The following is a 24,883-nucleotide window of genomic DNA, read 5'->3' as shown; positions in this document are numbered from 1 at the left end:
CTGTATAACAATTCCAGTGGATCAGAAGTTTACATTCACTAAGTTGACTGTGCCTTTCAACAGCTTGGAAAATTCCAGAAAATGACTTTAGAAGCTTCTGATAGGCTAATTGATATCATTTGAGTCAATTGGAAGTGTACTTGTGGATGTGTTTCATGGAAAAATCTAAATACATTAGCCAAGACCTCATAAAAAAAATTGTAGACCTCCACAAGTCTGGTTCATCTTTAGGAGCAATTTCCAAAAGCCTGAAGGTACCACATACCTCATACCACTCAGGAAGGTGACATGTTCTGTCTCCTAGAGATGAATGTACTTTGGTGCGAAAAGTGCAAATCAATCCCAGAACAACAGCAACCTTGTGAAGATGCTGGAGGAAACGGGTACAAAAGTATCTATATCCACAGTAAAACAAGTCCTATATCGACATAACCTGAAAGGCCGCTCAGCAAGAAAGAAGCCACTGCTCTACAACTGCCATAAAAAAGCCACACTACCGTTTGCAACTGTACATGGGGACAAAGATCGTACTTTTTTGGAGAAATGTCCTCTGGTCTGATGACACAAAAATGGAACTGTTTGGCCATAATGACCATCGTTATGTTTGGAGGAAAAAGGGGGAGGCTTGCAAGCCGAAGAACACCGTCTCAACCGTGAAGCATGGATGTGGCAGCATCATGTTGTGGGAGTGCTTTGCTGAAGGAGGAGCTGGTGCACTTCACAAAATAGAAGGCATCATGAGAAAGGAAAAGAATGTGAATATATTGAAGCAACATCTCAAGACGTCAGTCAGGAAGTTAAAGCTTGGAAAACAGGGAATTTTTACAAGGATTAAATGTCAGGAATTGTGAAAAACTGAGTTTAAATGTATTTGGCTAAGGTGTATGTGAACTTCTGACTTCAACTGTGTGTGTGTGTGTGTGTGTGTGTGTGTTATTTATTTAACGGATTAGAAATGAGATTGAACCTTCCATCAATTTATCTGCAATATTAAATCTTATCTGCCCCCTAAAGAAAGAGAAGAAATGTTGTTATAGCGTCATTTATTAAAAAAAATTCTCAGTTTATAAGAACTCACACAAATAAAGTGTTCATTTAATCGAAGTGTTTCCTTTCAGTTTCTTATCCCAAACAGCTAAACCATGTTGTCATCTCTCTATTGGTCAGGGTGATGTGGTGCGTCTGTTCCACGCCGAGCAGGAGAAGTTCCTGACATGTGACGAGTACAGGAATCAGCAGCACATCTTCCTCAGGACCACCCTGCGACAGTCTGCCACCTCCGCCACCAGCTCCAAAGCACTCTGGGAAATAGAGGTACCCTACTGTTCGCATCGCAATGATTGCCTTCCATTTCTCCAAAAGTGCCCGCCTCCCCACACATGTGTGGGTTAGAGGGAGTTTCCACCATATTTCTTACACCATTTTTTTTTTTTTTTAATCAACAAAGACATTTGAACAAGTGCATACTTAGGACATGGAATTGAGACGGAGCAAGAAGTACTTTGTCTGCTCTGAATTTAGCTCTTGATATGGTTTGACAAGTAGAAACACCTATTTTAAGATTTGAAATGAGTATCTACCTTGTGAACAAATACATTAAGTCCTACATCATAGTGTTATGAATTGGCTGACTAGTGATGACCGTAAGGGACATTGTGAGTGGCTTTGTGGGATCTTTCTGGTATGATTTGTGCATTTAAAAAAAAATGTGTTTCTCCATTGTAGGTTGTGCACTACGACCCCTGCAGAGGGGGTGCTGGCCAGTGGAACAGCCTGTTTCGCTTCAAACACCTGGCCACTGGGAGCTACCTGGCTGCAGAGGTAGGCTGTTCATTTCTCTTCGCTCACTCGCACACATGCACGCACAGGCTTAGGCGGTTTCCAGGCTGTCACCTTCATGCCAACCTTGTGCCATCCTGAACACTAGGGTCGTTTTATTTTTTTCAAACCCCACTGAGCCTCTGTAATCCGAAGGTTAGCAGTACTAACAAGTACATCTCAAATTCCATAGAGAACTCATTGCGAAATTGTTTATACAGTCTGACCTGAACGATTTGCAGGACAGACATCCCAGCTCATAAAGTTATACAATTAACTCAAAACTGCTACTCACAGTTTGCTGCACGCTCGATACAAATATTAGACAGTAAGGCTAGATCCAGGAAGCGATTCTCTGCTGTTACCAAGCAAAGTTTGATTTTGGAAGAAGCTAACCACTTGGCTACATGGCTAACTAGCTACTAAATTATCAAGCCAAATGTGCAACTGTAGAGCGTTTAATACATTTTAGACATTTTAACTTAATAGTTATAAGATATCTACCTGGCAAACATTTAGTTGTGAATTCTGTACCGTAACTAGATCACCTGACGCGTGCTGCACGACAGTGAGTGACTCACAAGGATCCGGTCTCTCGTTGTTGTATGTTTGTAAACATCACTTGACTGCGGACTGACTACCTGTATGCTTCAGAATGCAAAATTATGTGACAGGTGAAATTAACAAGGCAATATTTTTTTATCTCAATGTATTGCACAAGTTCACTGTAGGTATTTCATTTCAAAGTAGCTACAAATATTACAATTTATTTTAAAAAAACCTTGAAAGAAATAGTTTTGATGGTATTGACAAGCCATCCCGTGGCTATTTCCAAATTTTCCGGTATAAGGTATACTGCCCAAGCCTACACACACACACACACACACACACACACACACACACACACACACACACACACACACACACACACACACACACACACACACACACACACAATTGACAGTCAGACGGTTATCGTTTTTGTTTAAATGTCTTGCAGTATTAGTTCAGCTGTGTTGTCTATTCAGTGTGTTTTGACTTTGCTGTTCGGTCAGTGGTTGAATTTGAATACCGATCATTTTAAAGACTAGAAATGAATGACTCATCGGTATTACAGGGTGTTGTTCACGTACATTACTTTCCTTATCACATGTACATTGCTTTCCTTATCACAAGATATTTGACTAAATACGTGGAATTATTCAAATGACTGACACTACCCAACCCTTATTAGATCATTTTTTCTGACTTGACTGATTGCCAGTGTATGGGTGTTAACAACTCGGGTTAACATCCTGTCCCTACTGGTTTATAATGCCTACCTCACATGGAACTGAGAGATGCCGACACACCACAATGCAACTCTCTGTCTAGACTGCTGTCTCTGTATGTCAGTCCTCTCAGTGGCCTGGCTTTGAGGGTGCTGATCTTATTCCTTGTGATCTGAAAGTAAACACTGATCCTATATCAGCACTTCTACTCTCTTATATCAGACTCTTTCTGAATACTGTGTGTACTTTGTGTGCTCTACTGATGTACTCATGTGTGGCATGAAAAATGTAATCAGAGGAGTTGTGATTTGGCTAGGCCTCTTGTTACCGACTGTTTAGTCTCATTATATGTCTGGGATAAGGCTAGTAGTGAGAGGTGAGCAGATGTTGAGGTTCCAGACGTGCTGTTGATGGCGGTGTTCCCATTGTTATGGTCCTCCTCTCTCTGCAGTGTCCTGTATTGTGTTGTACAGGTGCAGCACTGCAATAAGAATTTCCCCAAGGCTATAATAAAGTTGATCAAATAGGTCAACTTAGTCACAATCAACAATATGTTATTGTAGAATAGTTTGTCAGTCAATGGTGTGCTGTGTGTGGGTCTGAAATCCTTCTCTTCCTATAGATGAATCCTGATTTCCGGGATGAGAGTTTGGATTCTAAAGCAGAGGTGAGTCAGGTCAGTGATACACTATTCATGTTTTCATAGTCCTGTCTGATGGACCTTAGTCTGGACCTCAGGTCCACTGATTTTAACAAAATGGTATACCGTGCAATCGGAAAGTATTCAGACCCCTTGATCTTTTTTCACATTTTGTTACTTTACAGCCTTGCTCTAAAATTGATTAAATATGTTTTTTTTCTCATCCATCTACACACAGTACCCCATAATGACGAACTAAAAACAGGTTTTAGGAAATGTTGCAAATGTATTAAATATTTACGTAAGTATTCAGAACCTTTGATATCATACTTGAAATTGATCTCAGGAGCATCCTGTTTCCATTGATAATCCTTGAGATGTTTCTTCAACTTGATTGGAGTCCACCTGTGGTAAATTCAATTGATTGGACTTTATTTGGAATGACACCCTCCTGTCTATATAAAGTCCCACAGTTGACAGCGCATGTCAGAGCAAAAACCAAGCTATGAAGTCAAAGGAATTGTCTGTAGAGCTCCGAGACAGGATTGTGTTGAGGCACAGATCTGGGGAAGAGTACCAAAAAATGTCTGCAGCATTGAAGGTCCCCAAGAACACAGTGACCTCCATCATTCTTTAAATGGAAGAAGTTTGGAACCACCAAGACTCTTCCTAGAGATGGCCGCCCGGCCAAACTGGGCAATTGGGGGAGAAGGTCCTTTGTCAAGGTGACCAAGATGGTCACTCTGAAAGAGCTCCAGAAGGACAACCATCTCTGCAGCACTCCACAATTGAGGCCTTTATGGTGGAGTACCCAGACGGAAGCCACTCCTCAGTAAAAGGCACATGACAGCCTGCTTGGAGTTTACCAAAAGGCATCTATAGGACTCTCAGACAATGAGAAACAAATTCTCTGGTCTGATAAAACCAAGATTGAACTCTTTGGCCTGAATGCCAAGCGTCACGTCTGGAGGAAAACAGGCACTGCTCATCACCTGGCCAATACCATCCCTACGGTGAAGCATGGTGGTCGCAGCATCATGCTGAGGGGATGTTTTTCAGCAGCAGGGTTTGGGAGACTTGTCAGGATCAAGGGAAATATGAACGGAGTGAAGTACAGAAAGATCCTTGATGAAAACCTGCTCCATAGTGCTCTGGACTTCAGACTGGGGAAAAGGTTCACCTTCCAACAGGACAACAACCCTAAGCACACAGCCAAGACAACGCAGGAGTGGCTTCGGGACAAGTCTCTGAATGTCCTTGAGTGACCCTGCCAGAGCCTGGACTTGAACCTGATCAAACATCTCTGTAGAGACCTGGAAATTGCTGTGCAGCAACACTCCCTGTCCAACCTGACAGAGCTTGAGAGGATCTGCAGAGAACAATGGGAGAAACTCCCCAAATACAGGTGTGCCAAGCTTGTGGCGTCATACCAAAGCAGACTCAAGGCTGTAATCGCTGCCAAAGGTGCTTCAACAAAGTACAGAGTAAATGGTCTGAATACCTGTTTTTGCTCTGTGATTATGGGCTATTGTGTGCAGATTTTTATCAAATTTTTAGAATGTAATGTAATAATGCTAAAAGTGAAGGGTCTGAATACCTTCCGAATGCGCTGTATCTGAGTATTCTGCTATGTGTGATGTTTACTTAATGATAAATGAAGGTCATTCAATAGCTTTGTTTGAGCAGTTGAACAACACATGACAATGGTCTCTCCCAGAAAATTGAATGCAATCCGTGATAAGATAATACAAACAGTACTGCATAAAGGGTAGATCAAAAGCTTAGGGACCTGTGAATCCTCTACAAACAGTGTGTTTCTGCTAAGAGAGCGACTTTGCGTGTGCGTTTCTCTCCATTGGAAGAGGGATTCTGCCTGTCAAACACTGGGCCACCTTGTTCTCTCACACCACCTCCAAGTCCTATTACACAATCCTCTCTCACACTCACCAGCAAGAACAGATGCTTCTGCTTGCATCCAAACTCTCTCTCTCTCTTCTCTCTCTAGACCTTTTCTCACTCACTCGGTCACTCACTTTCACTTGCGCACACACACACACACACACAGATACAGTGTACCACATTTATTCCCAGACAGCTTTTTTCTGCACTTTTTGTCTGCACCTTCTGCATTGGTATTCTGCCTCCGCAAGCAGCAACACACACACACACAGACGTGTTGGCTCAGACACTCAGGGGGCTACTTACATAACGTCTGGGTGTGGGGGTGCCCGGTGAGGGAGGGGAGACAGACGTGCTGTCTGCTCTGCTCTGCTGTTATATGCTGCTGGATGGAGTGAGTCACCAGAAGGAAGGAGAGGTGCGGAGGCACGGGGGGGGGGGGTTCAGTGGAGCTACTTCCCATTGACATGCGGAGCGCGCTGCAGCGGTTAACTCTCTGTGCTGTCCTATTATCTGTCTGCAGCATCCACACAGTGCAGTCCAAACCTCATGCACTGTCTCATTGTTATTCCCTAAGCCGCCATTGTTTGTTTTTTTCTACATTGCTGTAGATCTGTGGCACAGGCTTGTTGATATTAGCATTGAGAATGCTAGTCGTAAGAACTTTGGTATCCACCTCCTTTTGTGTGTCTGTGCTATCTGCAGACGGAGATGGATACAGTGTACTCCCAGAGGAAGCGTCAGGCTGCAGAGAAGATAGCCTACACCCTGGTGTCTGTGCCCCATGGCAACGACATCGCCTCTCTGTTTGAGCTGGACGCCACCACGCTGCAGAGGGCTGACTGTCTAGTGCCCAGGTCAGACTGACCCCTGAAACACACTTAAGATATCAAAAACTCTTGGAACACTTTTAAAGGACTCTTGGAAGAGATTTCAATTACAGCCTAATAAACTTTCAACACTATTTTGCTTTCCCAACAGGAACTCTTACGTACGGCTGAGGCACCTGTGTACCAACACCTGGGTGACTAGCACCAACTTTCCCATCGACACTGAGGAGGAGCGCCCCGTCATGCTCAAGGTCTCACATTACCCTCCCTGCTGTTTCAGTTCCACGATTGTTGCTTTTTTGTGCATCAAAACTCACTTATCAAATGTAGTCACAACCCCCCCCCCCCCCCCCCCCCCCCCCCCCCCCTTTCCCCACTGTAAGTAACTATTAAAAATCGTGTTTGTTGTGGGGTTTGGAAGGATTGTGGTTGAGTCTATAGGCTGATAATGAATGCCCTCTACCCACAGATTGGCACTTGCCGTACGAAGGAGGACAAGGAGGCATTTGCCATTGTCTCTGTTCCCCTGTCTGAGGTCCGAGACCTGGACTTTGCTAACGATGCCAACAAGGTCCTGGAGTCGACCGTGAGGCAGCTGCAGTGTGGCAACATTGCTCAGAACGATAGGAGGTACAGAACAGTTTAGCTCTATATAGGATGCTGCTCAGAATGATAGGAGGTACAGAACAGTCTAGCTCTATATAGGGCTCTGCTCAGAACGATAGGAGGTGCAGAACAGTCTAGCTCTATATAGGGCTCTGCTCACAACAATAGGAGGTGCAGAACAATCTAGCTCTATATAGGGCTCTGCTCACAACAATAGGAGGTGCAGAACAATCTAGCTCTATATAGGATGCTGCTCACAACAATAGAAGGTGCAGAACAGTCTAGCTCTATATAGGGCTCTGCTCACAACAATAGGAGGTGCAGAACAATCTAGCTCTATATAGGGCTCTGCTCACAACAATGGGAGGTGCAGAACAATCTAGCTCTATATAGGATGCTGCTCACAACAATAGGAGGTGCAGAACAGTCTAGCTCTATATAGGGCTCTGCTCACAACAATAGGAGGTGCAGAACAGTCTAGTTCTATGTAGGATGCTGCTCACAACAATAGGAGGTGCAGAACAGTCTAGCTCTATGTAGGATGCTGTGCTTCAGTGCATGGGTGTCCTAGAAGGCTACAATGCAGAGCCTGGTAAATAACTGGTTACATTTTTTTAGGGGCTACTTGTTTCCTGAAAATCCTCTCACTGAAGGCATATCTATAATCCGTATCTCCTTGTCCGTCCATCCGGATTGTATAATGTGTGAATATCTGTAAAGAAACCATCTGAGCCTAACTTTTCTCCAAACCGGCACCTATAACTCAGCTGTGGTAGACAGCTTGAAATACGCTCTTCGGCGAAGCCTGCCACTGTCTTCCCCAGCCGAGTTATACTGCAGGTGCCGGTTCGGAGAAAAGTTAGGCTCCACATTGTAGCCTTATAGGACATCCATGATTGAATGTGCGTCATCCTATATAGAGCTAAGTACAGTCCTGCTGACACAACCAAGACATCCTGGCTGTGTCTGAAAATGTTTCTAGCCGTCAAATCCCCGCTTCCTCTTTTATTGTTTACGCCAATCGCCTTAAAGCGCATTGGAGGTCGGAGGGGAGGAACTTTGGATCATCTACTTCCTTTCTTTCAGACAGAGCAGAATCTGAGTGACAGAATCTGAGAGTGAAGAAAATGTGGAATGAGAAACAAGGATTTGACTGCTAGCAACGTTTTTTAGACAGAGCAATGTAATTGAAAATAGCTCCTGAGGACAACACGTGATAGGCCTTCAGTCAGTTTAGGAGGGACAGTATGCCCCCTAGTGACACATCCAAAAGGGTTACTTACGCTGTGTATTTGGATTACTAAGTATTCTTAACAAACCAATCAGGTTTATTAATTTCCTCATTCCCTGTGGCTGTTCTATGTCCGCAACAACCATGGCTCTCTGACAGACAAGGTGTTCTGTGTACTACTGTCACATCCACCAATGTTCTTCTCCAACTACCATAAAACATACTTTCAGACTAGAGGTCGACCGATTAATCGGAATGGATGATTAATTAGGGCCGATTTCATAACAATTGGTAATTTTGGGCGCCGATTAAAAAAATAATATTAATAATTATACCTTTATTTAACTAGGCAAGTGAGTTAAAACACATTCTTATTTTCAATGACGGCCTAGAAACGGTGGCTTAACTGCCTTGCTCAGGGGCAGAACGACAGATTTTCACCTTGTCAGCTCGGGGGATCTAATCTTGCAACCTTACAGTTAACTAGTCCAACGCAATATAACGACCTGCCTCTCTCTCTCTCGTTGCACTCCACAAGGAGACTGCCTGTTACGCGAATGCAGTAAGCCAAGGTAAGTTGCTAGCTAGCATTAAACTTATCTTATAAAAACAATCAATCATAATCACTAGTTAACTACACATGGTTAATGATATTACTAGATATTATCTAGCGTGTCCTGCGTTGCATATAATCTGACTGAGCATACAAGCATCTAAGTATCTAACTGAGCGGTGGTAGGATGAAGCAGGTGCGTAAGCATTCATTCAAACAGCACTTTCCTGCGTTTTTCCAGCAGCTCTTCGTTGTGCGTCAAGCATTGCGCTGTTTATGACTTCAAGCCTATCAACTCCCGAGATGAGGCTGGTGTAACCGAAGTGAAATGGCTAGCTAGTTAGCACGTGCTAATAGCATTTCAAACGTCACTCGCTCTGAGCCTGTGTTTGTTTCCCTTGCTCTGCATGGGTAATGCTGCTTCGATGGTGGCTGTTGTTGTTGTGTTCCTGGTTCGAGCCCAGGGAGGAGCGAGGAGAGGGACGGAAGCTATACAGTTACACTGGCAATACTAAAGTGCCAATAAGATCCAATAGTCAAAGGTTAATGAAATACAAATGGTATAGAGGGAAATAATCCTATAATTCCTATAATAACTACAACCTAAAACTTCTTACCTGGGAATATTGAAGACTCATGTTAAAAGGAACCACCAGCTTTCATATGTTCTCATGTTCTGAGCAAGGAACTAAAACGTTAGCTTTCTTACATAGCACATGTTGCACTTTTACTTTTTTCTCCAACACTTTGTTTTTGCATTATTTGAACCAAATTGAACATGTTTCATTATTTACATGAGGCTAAATTGATTTTATTGATGTATTACAGTAGGGCAAAAAAGTATTTAGTCAGCCACCAATTGTGCAAGTTCTCCCACTTAAAAAGATGAGAGAGGCCTGTAATTTTCATCATAGGTACACTTCAACTATGACAGACAAAATGAGAAAAAAAATCCAGAAAATCACATTGTAGGATTTTTAATGAATTTATTTGCAAATTATGGTGGAAATAAGTATTTGGTCAATAACAAAAGTTTATCTCAATACTTTGTTATATACCCTTTGTTGGCAATGACAGAGGTCAAACGTTTTCTGTAAGTCTTCACAAGGTTTTCACACACTGTTGCTGGTATTTTGGCCCATTCCTCCATGCAGATCTCCTCTAGAGCAGTGATGTTTTGGGGCTGTTGCTGGGCAACACGGACTTTCAACTCCCTCCAAAGATTTTCTATGGGCTTGAGATCTGGAGACTGGCTAGGCCACTCCAGGACCTTGAAATGCTTCTTACGAAGCCACTCCTTCGTTGCCCGGGCGGTGTGTTTGGGATCATTGTCATGCTGAAAGACCCAGCCACGTTTCATCTTCAATGCCCTTGCTGATGGAAGGAGGTTTTCACTCAAAATCTCACGATACATGGCCCCATTCATTCTTTCCTTTACACGGATCAGTCGTCCTGGTCCCTTTGCAGAAAAACAGCCCCAAAGCATGATGTTTCCACCCCCATGCTTCACAGTAGGTATGGTGTTCTTTGGATGCAACTCAGCATTCTTTGTCCTCCAAACACGACGAGTTGAGTTTTTACCAAAAAAGTTATATTTTGGTTTCATCTGACCATATGACATTCTCCCAATCTTCTTCTGGATCATCCAAATGCTCTCTAGCAAACTTCAGACTGGCCTTGACATGTACTGGCTTAAGCAGGGGGACACGTCTGGCACTGCAGGATTTGAGTCCCTGGCAGCGTAGTGTGTTACTGATGATAGGCTTTGTGACTTTGGTCCCAGCTCTCTCTGCAGGTCATTCACTAGGTACCCCCGTTTGGTTCTGGAATTTTTGCTCACCGTTCTTGTGATCATTTTGACCCAACGGGGTGAGATCTTGCGTGGAGCCCCAGATCGAGGGAGATTATCAGTGGTCTTGTATGTCTTCCATTTCCTAATAATTGTTCCCACAGTTGATTTCTTCAAACCAAGCTGCTTACTTATTGCAGATTCAGTCTTCCCAGCCTGGTGCAGGTCTACAATTTTGTTTCTGGTGTCCTTTGAGATCTCTTTGGTCTTGGCCATTGTGGAGTTTGGAGTGTGACTGTTTGAGGTTGTGGACAGGTGTCTTTTATACTGATAACAAGTTCAAACAGGTGCATTAATACAGGTAACGAGTGGAGGACAGAGGAGCCTCTTAAAGAAGAAGTTACAGGTCTGTGAGAGCCAGAAATATTGCTTGTTTGTAGTTGACCAAATACTTATTTTCCACCATAATTTGCAAATAAATTCATAAAAAATCCTACAATGTGATTATCTGGAATTTTTTTTCTCATTTTGTCCGTCATAGTTGGTGTACCTATGATGAAAATTACAGGCCTCTCTCATCTTTTAAAGTGGGAGAACTTGCACAATTGGTGGCTGACTAAGTACTTTTTTGCCCCACTGTATATTAAGTTAAAATAACTGTTCATTCAGTATTGTTGTAATTGTCATTATTGTCAAATAAATAAATAAAAATTGGCCGATGTATTGGCTTTTTTGGTCCTCCAATAATCGGTTGAAAAATCATAATCGGTCGACCTCTATTTCAGACTGCTGAAGCAAGTGTAACAATGCTCTTTTGCGGGCCCGTGTTTCCCAGGTTTGTGACCAAGCTGTTGGAGGACCTGATCTTCTTTGTGTGCGAGGTCCCCAACAACGGTCAGGACGTACTGTCTGTGGTCATCTCCAACCCGAACAGAGAGAGGCAGAAACTAATGAGGGAACAGAACATTCTAGCCCAGGTCAGCTCAGTCATACTCTCTCTCTCTCACACACACACACACACTCCCAGAATATCACCTGAACATGTATCCTCTAGCTTTGGTCTTGCTTCTGCTTTGGCCAGTTTCTGTGCCGTTTGTCGTTGTCTTAACAAATATATTGGGTAATGATGACAGCGATGCATGCAGACCTTTATCACTTTTTCTTCATTGCCGTTTCATATTTACATCTTCAACAGCTGTTAGAGTTAACAACAACTGTGCATATTTCTTTTGATGTCACAGACATATAGGCTAGCGCAGAAGCAGACAGGCACGCATAGCTAGAGGAAGGTGAATTTCACTGTCTCTTCCCTCATGATCATTACACTGTGACTTATGGGGATTAGAGTGCAGGGAGTAAGCGGTCCATCTGATAGCAGAAATTCAAGGGAGCAATAACTCCAGTCCATTATGCCAAAGGCCCGCTAATAGCATTGTTAGCGCTAATGATGCTGGCAGTGGTCATTATTGGGATTAGGGAGGATGCGGACAACATCAACAACATCTCCTTTTGAAGTGCGTTTTCTTTGGCATCAGCAAGTTATCATGTCATAATCTTGTAACCTCTGAAATGTCTCTGTCTCCAGATTTTTGGTATTCTGAAGGCCCCGTTCACAGACCAGGGGGAGGGTCCCATGCTGAAGCTGGAGGACTTGGGGGACCAGCGCTACGCTCCCTTTAAGTACATGCTGCGGCTATGCTACCGAGTGTTGCGCCACTCCCAACAGGACTACCGCAAGAACCAGGCTAGTAGTCCTCCCTACTGTAGTTGACCTCAAAACCTACCTTACTTGGTCAATAACTTCAGTGACTGTAGTACCATACTAGTATAGCGACGTGTTTTAGCGAATCTCACATCTCCTCATTAGTTAATTCAGTCACATGAATGTGAGAGATGAAAATCCATTGTTGTTTTGGTTCATGTAGAGAGAGACTACCATGTCTGTCATTTAGAGGATACCCATGAGAGTGAAGTCAAATTGTTGTGGTCTGAGGGGCTTTCCCATTCTAGCAGTTCCATTGCTATGTTCTTCACTCTGCTATCCTTCTAGAACGTATGTTTTCCTGTGATGGTATCGATTGGTCTCATTCTGCCCTCCAGGAGTACATAGCCAAGAAGTTCTCCATCATGCAGTCTCAGATCGGTTATGAAATCCTGGCGGAGGACACCATCACTGCCCTGCTCCACAACAACCGCAAGCTGCTGGAGAAACACATCACAGCCAAGGAGATCGAGACCTTCGTCAATCTGCTGCGTCGCAACCGAGAGCCCAGGTCAGGGCAGAGGAGGGATGTACAATACATAACACACATTATAATATGCATATGACACACACACACACATTTTATCCACAATGATCCCAATGTTTGAGTTAGATATACAAACTGGGGCTATAATGCACAATGTGCAAAAAAAATAAAAGTCTAATACTGTATGTTTGTGTTGCCTGTGGTTGTGAGATTTTTTAAAGCCACTCTACTGGGTTCATAGTCTTTCAGCAGATTAAGTCCATTGAGTTTGGTTGTCCTCTGTCTTCCTATCAGATTTCTGGACTACCTGTCAGACCTGTGCGTGTCCAATAAGACGGCCATCCCAGTGACACAGGAGCTCATCTGTAAATTCATTCTGAACCCCGCCAACGCTGAGATCCTCATCCAGACCAAGTGAGTCTCGCACACATCCTGTGCTCTCTACCTAACACTGTAGTGCACAGTCTGTTTAGAATCAGCTTCTCAGATTGGGGACTGTTACTTGTCTTTTTACCGTGCAATGGGGCAGCGCTGACGTTGGGCATGACTCTGTTGTACACTAATTCACATTCCATTATGCTGGTACATCTATATTAAAATACAGCTTGGGTGAATATCAGTTAGCTGGTGTATGCAGAATTGTACACAGTTCAAATACACTACAGTATAGTAGTAGGCACTATGTATCCGAATGCTCTTCTCCTCTGGCCAACTTCCACCCCTCTCCCCCTTTGCCCCCCCAGGCTCATCCCCAGCATGGAGACTACCTTGCAGTCGTCCATGCTGCAGGAGGACACCGAGGAGGACGAGGAGGTGTGGCTCTACTGGATTGACAGCCACAAGGAGCCACACGGCAAGTCCATCCGCCACCTGGCCCAGGATGCAAAGGGCAACCACAAGCTGGACAACGACGTCATCACCTACTACAGGTACTAGACAGCTACTGCAGCAGGGCATTCTGGTAATCTTTATTAGACACTTAGTGCTGAAACATTGGTTCTCCAATTTTTTTATGTATCAAGTATTCATGGTCCTTTAATCTACACTGTGTCAACCATTTGAGTGTGTGTTTTCAGCTCCTACTTTGTGAATAAATAACTTTTTTCTTTCCATTGATTGACACAAGTTTACTGTCAGGGTTCACCAACTGGCGAGCCCGGGTTTAATTAATTTGGCCTCCCACGTTCTCTGAGAAAATAAAAATGTTTTAATTGTTGGACCAGCAAATCAGCTCCAAGTGATTTATATTTTTGGAAATCTTTTCCAAAATATTCCCACGCATAGTAGACAGATGTGATCGTAAAACAAATGTAAGCAAGGTTTGAAAGGATTGTTTTAGTCAATCTGTTTCAGCTTTTTGTGGACAATTATTTGTGATTTATGTTCCGGCCACTTGACAATCCACTCTAGAAAAAATAGGCCCGCTGCTGAATCTAGTTGATGATCCCTATACTACAGCATGGCATATTTCTATGGGGCTTTATGAGTGTGCAGGTGCTATTTCTTCTACATTTCTATGACACCTCTTCTCCATGTATTTCCTATCCATCTTCCCCATCCACCTTCCAGATACCAGCTCAACCTGTTTGCCAAGATGTGTCTGGACCGCCAGTACCTGGCCATCAACCAGGTGTCCAGCCAGCTGCCCGTGGACCTGATCCTGCGCTGCATGTTTGACGAATGCCTGCCCTACAACCTGCGCGCCTCCTTCTGCCGCCTCATGCTGCACATGCACGTGGACCGCGAGCCCCAGGAGGCAGTGGTGGCCGTGCGCTACGCCCGCCTCTGGACCGAGATCCCCTCCAAGATCACCATCCACGAGTGAGTGTGTGGGGGGTGTGGCGTGGCTGGTGGGGGGGGGGGGGGTGCTTTGATGTGTGGCTTTGGGATCTGAGGATTTGGCAATAACGGATCTGTAACTGGCACACCACCTGAAAGAAAATGACCTCTGGGTAGAGAATCATCGCAGGTGGATTGCATCTTCGGTTTGCTACATTTCTTTAATGCGTCTAGGTAGCGACAGCACTTTCTTTTCTCTACAGAATCATGGCAGTCATGTTCTAGGCTGAAGCTCTCTTTCACAGTTTTAAACAAGTTCATTTCTCTGTTCATTCGTTTCTCATGTAAAGACTGGAGTTTCTACGCTATACAGTAACTATACTCTATAACTGTCGCCCAAGGTATGAGTACGAGTTCACTGACACCTCCAGAGAGGAGATGAAGAGGAAGTTTGCCCCCACCATGGAGTTTGTAGAGGAATACCTCAAAGACGTGGTCAGCCAGCCCTTTCCCTTTGGAGACGAAGAGAAGAATGAATTGACTCTGGAGGTAAAAGAAAGTACATAATTATTTGTGTGGATGGCCAGCAGGGTGCATGTGATTGGTTGTAATCCAAACTATGGATGTAGACATGTTTACTTTCTTTTTGTTGTATTTTCGCAAAGACACAATAATACAACTCTTAGAACAGTCGATCTCCCACCCCACCCAGTGGTGACCAAAGATGGTAATGGACATGATTACTTTCTGATGTTCAAGTTGTGTCTAACTCTGGCCTCTGTGGGGGGAAATCCACGCCCCTCTCCTCTCCTGTCTTGTAGGTGGTGCACCTGGCCCGTAACCTGGTTTATTTTGGCTTCTACAGCTTCAGTGAGCTGCTGCGTCTCACACGCACCCTGCTGGCCATCCTGGACTTTGTCCAGCACCCGCTTAACGACATGGCCGAGCTCAGCAAGAGCCCAGAGGCAGGTCAGTCACACAGAAAATGTATTAATTAAATAACGGATCAAAACATTTCATTAAATCACAAAACAATGTATTTATTTATTAAGCATGCACATTTCATATTGAATAATGCAATATAGATAGATAGATAGATGAAATGGTACATGAGTAGATATGAGTATACAAAACAAAAATATATATGCAACATGCAACAATTTCAAAGATTTTACAGAGTTAGAGTTCAAAGAAGGACAACAGTCAATTTAAATAAATTCATTAGGCCCTAATCTACGGATTTCACATGACTGGGCAGTGGTGCAGCTATGGGTGGGCCTTGGAGGGCATATGCCCACTCACTTGGCAACCAGGCCCAGGCAATCAGAATGAGTTTTCCCCCACAAAAGGGCTTTATCACAGAAAAAATACTTCTCAGGGGAAGTAAGCTTTTTTTGATTTTGGAAAATGTCAAATTATTGTGTTCTTTTTTTTTTCAGCTCAGGAAACGGGATCAACACTGTTGCGTTAATATTTTTGTTCATTGTAGATGACAGTGTCCAGATCACAATCAGAAACAACTTTAAGAGACATGTGTTCTGATCCCTATCTCTTTGTTAAAGCTACTGTTGTCTAAAGAGCTTGTATGTCCTGGATCGTGTTCATTAGGACACAACAGAAAATGTTGCAATGTAGTCCCTGTCTTTTTCAGTCTGTCTCACTGTCTTCCAGGGAACAACGTGTTTCGTACCATCCACGGTGTGGGAGAGATGATGACTCAGATGGTGCTGAGTCGAGGGCACATCCAGCCTCACCACCTCCCGAACACGCCCCCGTCCATTCAGGACAGAAAACAACCACTCTGTCTGACAGACAACGAGGATGTCATGGTCATGGACACCAAGCTCAAAATCATTGAGATTTTACAAGTGAGTGGAGCTCCACCATGTGGTCTGGAGGGCCAGTTACCTGTAACTGTTGTGGCTTGAGGCTGGCTGTGGTCAAATCCTCTATACCGGTCTCCAATCCATTTTAAATTCTTGAGGGGAAGTGATTGATTGTATACTTTTGGTACAATAATGTACTATAAACTGTGCCTTTTATTATACACATGCTAAAATGTTTTCTATTCTACCGGACCATTTACTTTGTACTTGTATTATTTCTTATTGTTGTTACATTGTTGAGAAGGAACCTGCAAGTAAGCATTTGGTTGGACGGTGTGTACCGGGGTCGGCAACAGGCGAACCAAAACCGTCCCACAAGTGATTTTTTTTAAAATTTTGCCCCACAAGTTTTTAGTAAAAAGATCTCCAGGAAAAAATCTCCAGGAATTCAGCTGAAAATGAGTTTAATTTAAGAAGTCTGTTCCCAAGTATTTCCACGAATAAAAAAAGAGACGTGATCGTGACTCAGTACAATCAAAGTATGAAATTATTATTTTCAAATACAATTTGTTATTGGGCTTAGTTGTGTTCAATTTGCAGTGTACAAATGATTATAATTTTGTTCCTGCCCCCGACCATCCGCTTCGACAAAAATCATCCTGCGGCTGAATCTAGTTGCCTATCTACACCTGATGTATATCATGTGTGAAAACGCAATAACAAACAGTTGGTAAACACTGTTCAAGGTCTCTGATTTCACTATTTTAGCTTTGTGTACATTTAGGTATTTAACATGGTGATCCTTTGATCTGCTTCCATCTTGTTCTCCCATCAGTTTATTCTGAGTGTGCGACTGGACTATAGGATCACCTACCTGTTGTCCATCTATAAGAAAGAGTTTGGGGACAGTAATCTACCGGACAGCTCTATGTCATTGTCTGAATTTCCCTCCATGTCAGGTAAAGCTCTATCATTACATAGGGACATCTTGGCGTGGTCTCAGATCTTTTTGTACTGTCTTGCCAACTCCTATGCTCAAATTAGGACCAGGTTGGGGGAATCTTGAGTGTTTCAGTTAATATCTGAGGGGAATCCTGCTGGTTTGTTGATTGCTGTTGTAATCAATTGTTTGCGCTGTGCTGTCACAGGCACCAATTACTTTTTGTAATTGGACTTTCTACAATTGGGTTCAGTGATTCACAATATTTTGTACAGTTTCAGATCCAGACATTGATGAGATTGCAGCCAAAGCAGAGACAATGTTTGCTGGAAGGTAAATCAACTGTTGGACTACATACGTGTGTGAGAAAAAGGGTGCACTATGGTTTTAGTTCAGAGAAAGGTGGTGTGTGTGTGTGTGTGTGTGCCTATATGTCTGTGTCCCAGTGTCTGTCTAGAACCCTGTGTATGCCTCCAGTTCAGAACATTGTGCTGTGTCTGTAACAAGAACTCCAAGGTAGCCTGCCTAAATGACTATTGCCTTGTTGCACTCGCATCTGTAATTATGAAGTGCTTTGGAAGGCTTCCCATAACACACATCAGTAACATTATCTCAGGCACCCTGGACTCACTCCAATTCGCATACCGTCCACAGATGACGCAATCTCAATTGCATTTCACACTGCCCTCTCCCACCTGGACAGGAGGGGAAATAACTAGTGAGGATGTTGTTCATAGTCTACAGGTCAGTGTCCAACACCATAGTCCCCTCCAAGCTCATCACCAAGCTGGAGACCCTGGGACTGAACCCCTCCCTCTGCAACTGGATCCTGGACTTCCTGACGGGACGGCCCCCGGTGGTAAGGGTAGGCAACAGCACCTCTGCTACGCTGACCCTCAACATGGGGGCCTCTCAGGGGTGTGTGTACTCCCTGTTCAACCATGACTGCGTGGCCACATACGACTCCAACACCATCAAGTTTACTGACAACACGACGGTGGTAGGCCTGATCACTGACGGTGATGAGAATGCCTACAGGGAGAAGGTCAGAGATTTGGCCCGTGTGGTACCGGGACAACAATCTCTCCCTCAATGTCAGAAATACCAAGGAGCTGATCATGGACTACAAGAGAAAGAGGGGAGAGCACTTTCATCACACTCCCAGTGGGTCAGAAGTTTACATACACTCAATTAGTATTTGGAGCATTGCCTTTAAATTGATTAACTTGGGTCAAACGTTTCAGGTAGCCTTCCACAAGCTTCCCATAATAAGTTGGGTGAATTTGGCCCATTCCTGCTGACAGAGCTGGTGTAACTGAGTCAGGTTTGAAGGTCTCCTTGCTCGCACACGCTTTTTCAGTTCTGCCCACAATTTTTCTGTAGGATTGAGATCAGGGCTTTGTGATGGCCACTCCAATACCTTGACTTTGTTGTCCTTAAGCCATTTTGCCACAACTTTGGAAGTTTGCTTGCGGTCATTGTCCATCTGGAAGACCCATTTGCGACCAAGCTTTAACTTCCTGACTTATGTCTTGAGACGTTGCTTCAATATATCCACATAATTTTCCTTTCTCATGAAGCCATCTATTTTGTGAAGTGCACCAGTCCCTCCTGCAGCAAAGCACCCCCAAAAAATGATGCTGCCACCCCCGTGCTTCATGTTTGGGATGATGTTCTTTGGCTTGCAGGCCTTCCCCTTTTTTCTCCAAACATAACGATGGTCATTATGGCCAAACAGTTCTATTTTTGTTTCATCAGACCAGAGGACATTTCTCCATAAAGTATTCTTTGTCCCCGTGTGCAGTTGCAAACCGTAGTCTTGCTTTTTTTATGACAGTTTCTTCCTTGCTGAGCGGCCTTTCAGGTTATGTCGATATAGGACTCGTTTTACTCTGGATATAGTTTTGTACCTTCCTCCAGCATCTTCACAAGGTCCTTTGCTGTTCTGGGATTGATTTGCACTTTTCGCACCAAAGAACGTTCATCTCTAGGAGACAGAACACGTCTACCTTCCTGAGCGATATGATGGCTGCGTGGTCCCATGGTGTTTATACTTGCGTACTATTGTTTGTACAGATGAATGTGGTACCTTCAGGCATTTGGAAATTGCTCCCAATGATGAACCAGACTTGTGGAGGTCTACAATTTTTGGCAGATTTCTTTTGATTTTCCCATGATGTCAAGCAAAGAGGCACTGAGTTTGAAGGCAGGCCTTGAAATACATCCACAGATAGACCTCAATTGACTCAAATGATGTCAATTAGCCTATCAGAAGCTTCTAAAGCCATGATATAATTTTCTGGAATTTTCCAAGCTGTTTAAAGGCACAGTCAACTTAGTGAATGTGAACTTCTGACCCACTGGAATTTTGATACAGTGAATTATAAGTGAAATAATCTGTCTGTAAACAATTGTTGTAAAAATGACTTGTGTCATGCATAAAGTAGATGTCCTAACCGACTTGTCAAAACTTTAGTTTGTTAACATGAAACTTGTGGAGTGGTTGAAAAATTAGTTGTAATGACTCCAATCTAAATCTATGTGAACTTCGGACTTCAACTGTACTAACCTTACCCTGCCTTCATGTAAATATATACCTCAATTACCTTATACCCCTGTTTTGTATTCCTAATTGTTATATTCACATTTTCTTTTTACTCTGCTTGATTGGGAAGGGCTCGTATGCAATTATTTCATGTTAAATCTACACCCGTTTGAAAAATTAAAAATTATAATTTATTTTAACCCTGAGTCTGGTGCTTCCAATTCAGTGTGTCGTGCCGTGTCTAACAATTTTTCTCTCTAACCCTGCTTCTGGTGCTTCTAGTTCAGAGTGTAGTGCTGTGGAGCTGGATGACGAGGGAGGCAGGACCTTCCTGAGGGTACTGATCCATCTCATCATGCAGGACTACACCCCGCTGGTGTCCGGCTCGCTGCAGCTCATGTTCAAACACTTCAGCCAGAGAGCCGAGGTCCTACAGGCCTTCAAACAGGTAAAGGCACAGTTGGTGGTTCATGAGTGTGCGCCTGATCTGTTTTTATGTGTGTCTGATTTCACTGTGTGTTCCTGTGGTCTCCTGCAGGTGCAGTTGCTGGTTTCGGAGCAGGATGTGGAGAACTACAAGCAGATCAAGACTAACCTGGACCAGCTCAGGCTGGCGGTGGAGAAGTCTGAACTGTGGGTGGAGAAGAGTGGAGGCTACGGCAGTGAGGACATAGGAGACAGCCAGGTCAAGGAGCAGACCATGGAGGTACAACACTATACTTTACAGTATACTATAGTACACTATCGTACAGTATAGTATGCCCCCTATAGGCTACACAGCACTTATGGCTAAGGGAGGGCTGAATCCTAACTTCCAAATATTTTTGTGTTGTGTGAATGACAGGAGGCGGGCATCCTGAGTCCAGTACAGGATGGGGATGTGAAGCCTCATATAGACAGCAACAAAGCTAACAACTACAACATCGTCAAAGAGGTGGGCTGCCATTCTGTCCCCTTATAGTGTGTGTGGTATTGGCAGTGTAATCAATTAGTCAGTGCAGTCTGAAAATACATCATGACCCTGGGGTTATTGATTGCACACTAACAATTTACAGACCTCACATCACTGGCCAATGTGTGGCCAACATGAGCTGGACTTGCCTGCCTTGTAACCTGCCTTGCCTTTATCAAATGCTCCTGAAGGGATACAATAACATTGAATTGAATGAGCTTCAGTAACATTAAATTAAAGCAGCTGAAAAAGTGTAGTTTAGACTTATTGCTATGTAGCCATTAAATGCATGTACAGTGCATTCGGAAAGTATTCAGACCCCTTGACTTTTTCCAAATTATGTTACAGCCTTATTCTAAAATGGATCTACACACAATACCCCATAATGGCAAAGGGAAAAACAGTAAAAAAAAAATAATAACTTTGTTGCAAATGTATTAAAAATAAAAAACATTTACATAAGTATTCAGACCCTTTGCTATGAGACTCATTTGAGCTCAGGTGCATCCTGTTTCCATTTGATTAACCTTGAGATGTTTCTTCAACTTGATTGGACATGATTTGGAAAGGCACACACCTGTCTATATCATGTCCCACAGTTGACAGTGCTTGTCTGCGCAAAAACCAAGCCATGAGGTCGAAGGAATTGTCCATAGAGCTCCGAGACAGGATTGTGTCGATACACAGATCTGGGAAAGGGTACCAAAAATGTCTGCAGTATATGGTCCTTCCAGAACACCGTGGCCTCCATTATTCTTAAATGGAAGAAGTTTGGAACCACCAAGACTCCGAGAATTGGCCGCCCAGCCAAACTGGGCAACCGGTTGAGGAGGGCATTGGATCAGGGAGTTCCTCTGTGGAGATGGGAGAACCTTCCAGAAGGACAACCATCTCTGCAGAACTCCACCAATCAGGCCTTTATGGTAGAGTGGCCAGACAGAAGCCACTCCTCAGTAAAAGGCACCTAAAGGACTCTCAGACCATGAGAAACCAAATTCTCTAGTCTGATGAAACCAACATTGAACTCTTTGGCCTGAATGCCAAGTGTCACTTCTGGAGGAAACATGGAACCATTCTTACGGTGAAGCATGGTGGTGGCAGAATCATTCTGTGGGGATGTTTTTCAGCTATAGGGACTGGGAGTCTAGTCAGGATCGAGGTAAAGATGAACAGAGAAAAGTACAGAGAGATCATTGACACAAATGTGCTCCAGAGTGTTCAGGACCACAGACTGGGGAAAAGGTTCACCTTCCAGCAGGACAACAACCCTAAGCACACAGCCAAGACAATGCAGGAGTGGCTTCGGGACAAGTCTCTGAAAGTCCTTGAGTGGCCCAGCCAGAGCCTGGACTTGAACCCGATCGAACATCTCCGGAGAGACCTGAAAGATGCTGTGCAGCGACGCTTCCCATCCAACCTGACAGCTTGAGAGAATCTGCAGAGAAGAATGTGAGAAACTCCCCAAATACAGGTGTGCCAAGTTTGTAGCATCATACCCAAGAAGACTTGAGGCTGTAATCGCTGCTAAAGGTGCTTCAACAAAGTATTGAGTAAAGGGTCTGAATACTTTTCCAAATGTGATATTTCATTTGTATTTTTTATGAGCAAACATTTCTAAAAAAAACTTTTTGCTTTGCCGTTATGGGGTATTGTTTGTAGATTGATGAGAGGGGGGAAAAACAATTTAATCAATTTTAGAATAAGGCTTTAACGTAATTAAGTGAAAAAAGTGGTCTGAATACTTTCTGAATGTGCTGTATGTGTTTGTCTGATCTGTGTGTATGTGTGGTCTGTAGATCCTGCTGCGGCTCAGTAAGCTGTGTTACCCCAGTAAGAAGAGTTGTGTGCAGCAGCAGAGGCTGCTGAAGAACATGGGGGCTCACTCTGTGGTGCTGGACCTGCTCCAGATACCTTATGAGAAGGTGAGCACGTCATCACATTTAGAGATTTCAGTCATTACAGTAAGTGTCAAACACACATAGGCGCCCAGTCCATTTGGGCTTAAAATAAATGCTTCAGATGAGGCCCCTCAAAGCCTTACATGGATGTTGTCATGCTCAATAACCAGACCTTACCTGGATAAAACTTGACTAGATATATAAACGCTGCCCTGGTAGCTTTGTTGGACCATCTGTATGGATTGATTTTGTGGTGATGCAATTGTGAAAGCGTGTTGTGACTCCTGTCTGTCCCCAGAGTGATGAGAAGATGAATGAGATCATGACACTGGCCCATGTATTCCTGCAGTACTTCTGTAGAGGCAACAGCCAGAACCAGGCTCTGCTCCACAAATACCTCAACCTGTTCCTTACACCAGGGGTACGCTAACACAAACATGCATGCACGCATTCCTTCATGCCCACTGTGCTTGCACACACACACTCACACACTGTATGCATGTATGGACACACACTCACAAACACATACACAGGACATACAGTACCAGCCAAAAGTTTGGACACACCTACTCATTCGAGGGTTTTTCTTTATTTAGACTGTTTTCTACATTGTATAATAATAGTGAAGACATCAAAACTATGAAATAACACATGTAGTAACCAAAAATTGTTAAACAAATCAAAATATATTTTATATTTGAGATTCTTCAAAGGAGCCACCCTTTGCCTTGATGACAGCTTTGCACACTCTTGGTATTCTCTCAACCAGCTTCATGAGGTAGTCACCTGGAATACATTTCAATTAACAGGCGTGCCTTTTTAACTTTCCTTCTGAATGCATTTGAGCCAATCAGTTGTGTTGTGACAAGGTAGGGTATACAGAAGATAGCCCTACTTGGTAAAAGACCAAGTCCATATTATTGCAAGAAACCGCTCAAATAAGCAAAGAGAAACGACATTCCATCATTACATTAAGACATGAAGGTCAGTCAATGTGGAAAATGTCAAGAACTTTGAAAGTTTCTTCAAGTGCAGTAGCAAAAACCATCTAACGCTATGATGAAACTGGCTCTCATGAGGACCGCCACAGGAAAGGAAGACCCAGAGTTACCTCTGTTGCAGAGGATAAGTTCATTAGAGTTACCAGCCTCAAAAATTGCAGCCCAAATAAATGCTTCACAGAGTTGACACATCTCAACATCAACTGTTCAGAGGCAACTGCATGAATCAGGCCTTCATGGTTGAATTGCTGCAAAGAAACCACTACTAAAGGACACCAGTAAAAAGACAACACTTGCTTGGGCCAAGAAACACGAGCAATGGACATTAGACCGGTGGATTATTTTTTTTTGTCTGAGTCCAAATTTGAGATTTTTGGTTCCAACAGCCGTGTCTTTGTGAGACGTGGAGTAGGTGAACAGATGATCTCCGCATGTGTGGTTCCCACCGTGAAGCATGGAGTAGGAGGTGTGGGGGTGCTTTGCTGGTGACACTTTCTGTGATTTATTTAGAATTTCAAGGCAAACTTATCCAGCATGGCTACCACAGTATTCTGCAGCGACACGCCATCTCATCTGGTTTGGGCTTAGTCCCACCATCATTTGTTTTTCAAAAGGACAATGACACAACACATCTACAGGCTATTTGACCAAGAAGGAGAGTGATGGAGTGCTGCATCAGATGACCTGGCCTTCACAATCACCTCACCTCAACCCAATCAAGATGGCTTGGGATGAGTTGGAGTGCAGCGTGAAGGAAAAGCATCCAACAAGTGCTCAACATATGTGGTAACTCTTTCAAGACTGAAAAGCATTCCAGGTGAAGTTGGTTGAGAGAATGCCAAGACTGTGCAAAGCTGTCAAGGCAAAGGGTGGCTTTTTGAAGAATCTCAAATATAAAATATATTTTAATTTGTTTCACACTTTTTTGGTTACTACATTATTCCATATGTGTTATTTCATACTTTAGATGCCTTCACTATTAATGTAGAAAATAGTTAAAATAAAGAAAACCCCTTGAATGAGTAGGTGTCCAAACTTTTGACTGGTACTGTACAT

The 24,883-nt window shown here is 43.5% G+C and overlaps 1 protein-coding gene across 2 annotated transcripts in view; it reads left to right on the top strand.

The window, feature by feature from the left end:
- Nucleotides 1-24,883, top strand: part of LOC110522681 (inositol 1,4,5-trisphosphate receptor type 2) — a 160,699-nt gene that overhangs the window by 34,535 nt on the left and 101,281 nt on the right. Inside the window, exons 8-29 of one of the 2 annotated variants that reach the window (XM_036977399.1) lie at nucleotides 1,168-1,314; nucleotides 1,726-1,821; nucleotides 3,712-3,756; nucleotides 6,334-6,485; nucleotides 6,610-6,709; nucleotides 6,928-7,088; nucleotides 11,473-11,614; nucleotides 12,223-12,381; nucleotides 12,738-12,910; nucleotides 13,181-13,300; nucleotides 13,630-13,815; nucleotides 14,456-14,707; nucleotides 15,067-15,214; nucleotides 15,487-15,634; nucleotides 16,337-16,533; nucleotides 17,327-17,450; nucleotides 17,707-17,764; nucleotides 20,259-20,424; nucleotides 20,515-20,682; nucleotides 20,821-20,910; nucleotides 22,725-22,850; nucleotides 23,125-23,247. In XM_036977399.1, coding sequence (XP_036833294.1) covers nucleotides 1,168-1,314; nucleotides 1,726-1,821; nucleotides 3,712-3,756; nucleotides 6,334-6,485; nucleotides 6,610-6,709; nucleotides 6,928-7,088; nucleotides 11,473-11,614; nucleotides 12,223-12,381; nucleotides 12,738-12,910; nucleotides 13,181-13,300; nucleotides 13,630-13,815; nucleotides 14,456-14,707; nucleotides 15,067-15,214; nucleotides 15,487-15,634; nucleotides 16,337-16,533; nucleotides 17,327-17,450; nucleotides 17,707-17,764; nucleotides 20,259-20,424; nucleotides 20,515-20,682; nucleotides 20,821-20,910; nucleotides 22,725-22,850; nucleotides 23,125-23,247 — 3,081 coding nt within the window. Of the gene's footprint in view, nucleotides 1-1,167; nucleotides 1,315-1,725; nucleotides 1,822-3,711; nucleotides 3,766-6,333; nucleotides 6,486-6,609; nucleotides 6,710-6,927; nucleotides 7,089-11,472; nucleotides 11,615-12,222; nucleotides 12,382-12,737; nucleotides 12,911-13,180; nucleotides 13,301-13,629; nucleotides 13,816-14,455; nucleotides 14,708-15,066; nucleotides 15,215-15,486; nucleotides 15,635-16,336; nucleotides 16,534-17,326; nucleotides 17,451-17,706; nucleotides 17,765-20,258; nucleotides 20,425-20,514; nucleotides 20,683-20,820; nucleotides 20,911-22,724; nucleotides 22,851-23,124; nucleotides 23,248-24,883 lie in introns of both variants that reach the window. The other variant, XM_036977393.1, reaches the window with a different exon arrangement.

Source organism: Oncorhynchus mykiss, chromosome 1, assembly GCF_013265735.2.
Source record: "Oncorhynchus mykiss isolate Arlee chromosome 1, USDA_OmykA_1.1, whole genome shotgun sequence".
Taxonomy (NCBI): domain Eukaryota; kingdom Metazoa; phylum Chordata; class Actinopteri; order Salmoniformes; family Salmonidae; genus Oncorhynchus; species Oncorhynchus mykiss.
Note: the sequence above shows the minus strand (reverse complement) of the source record. Positions and strands in the feature narration are given on the sequence as shown.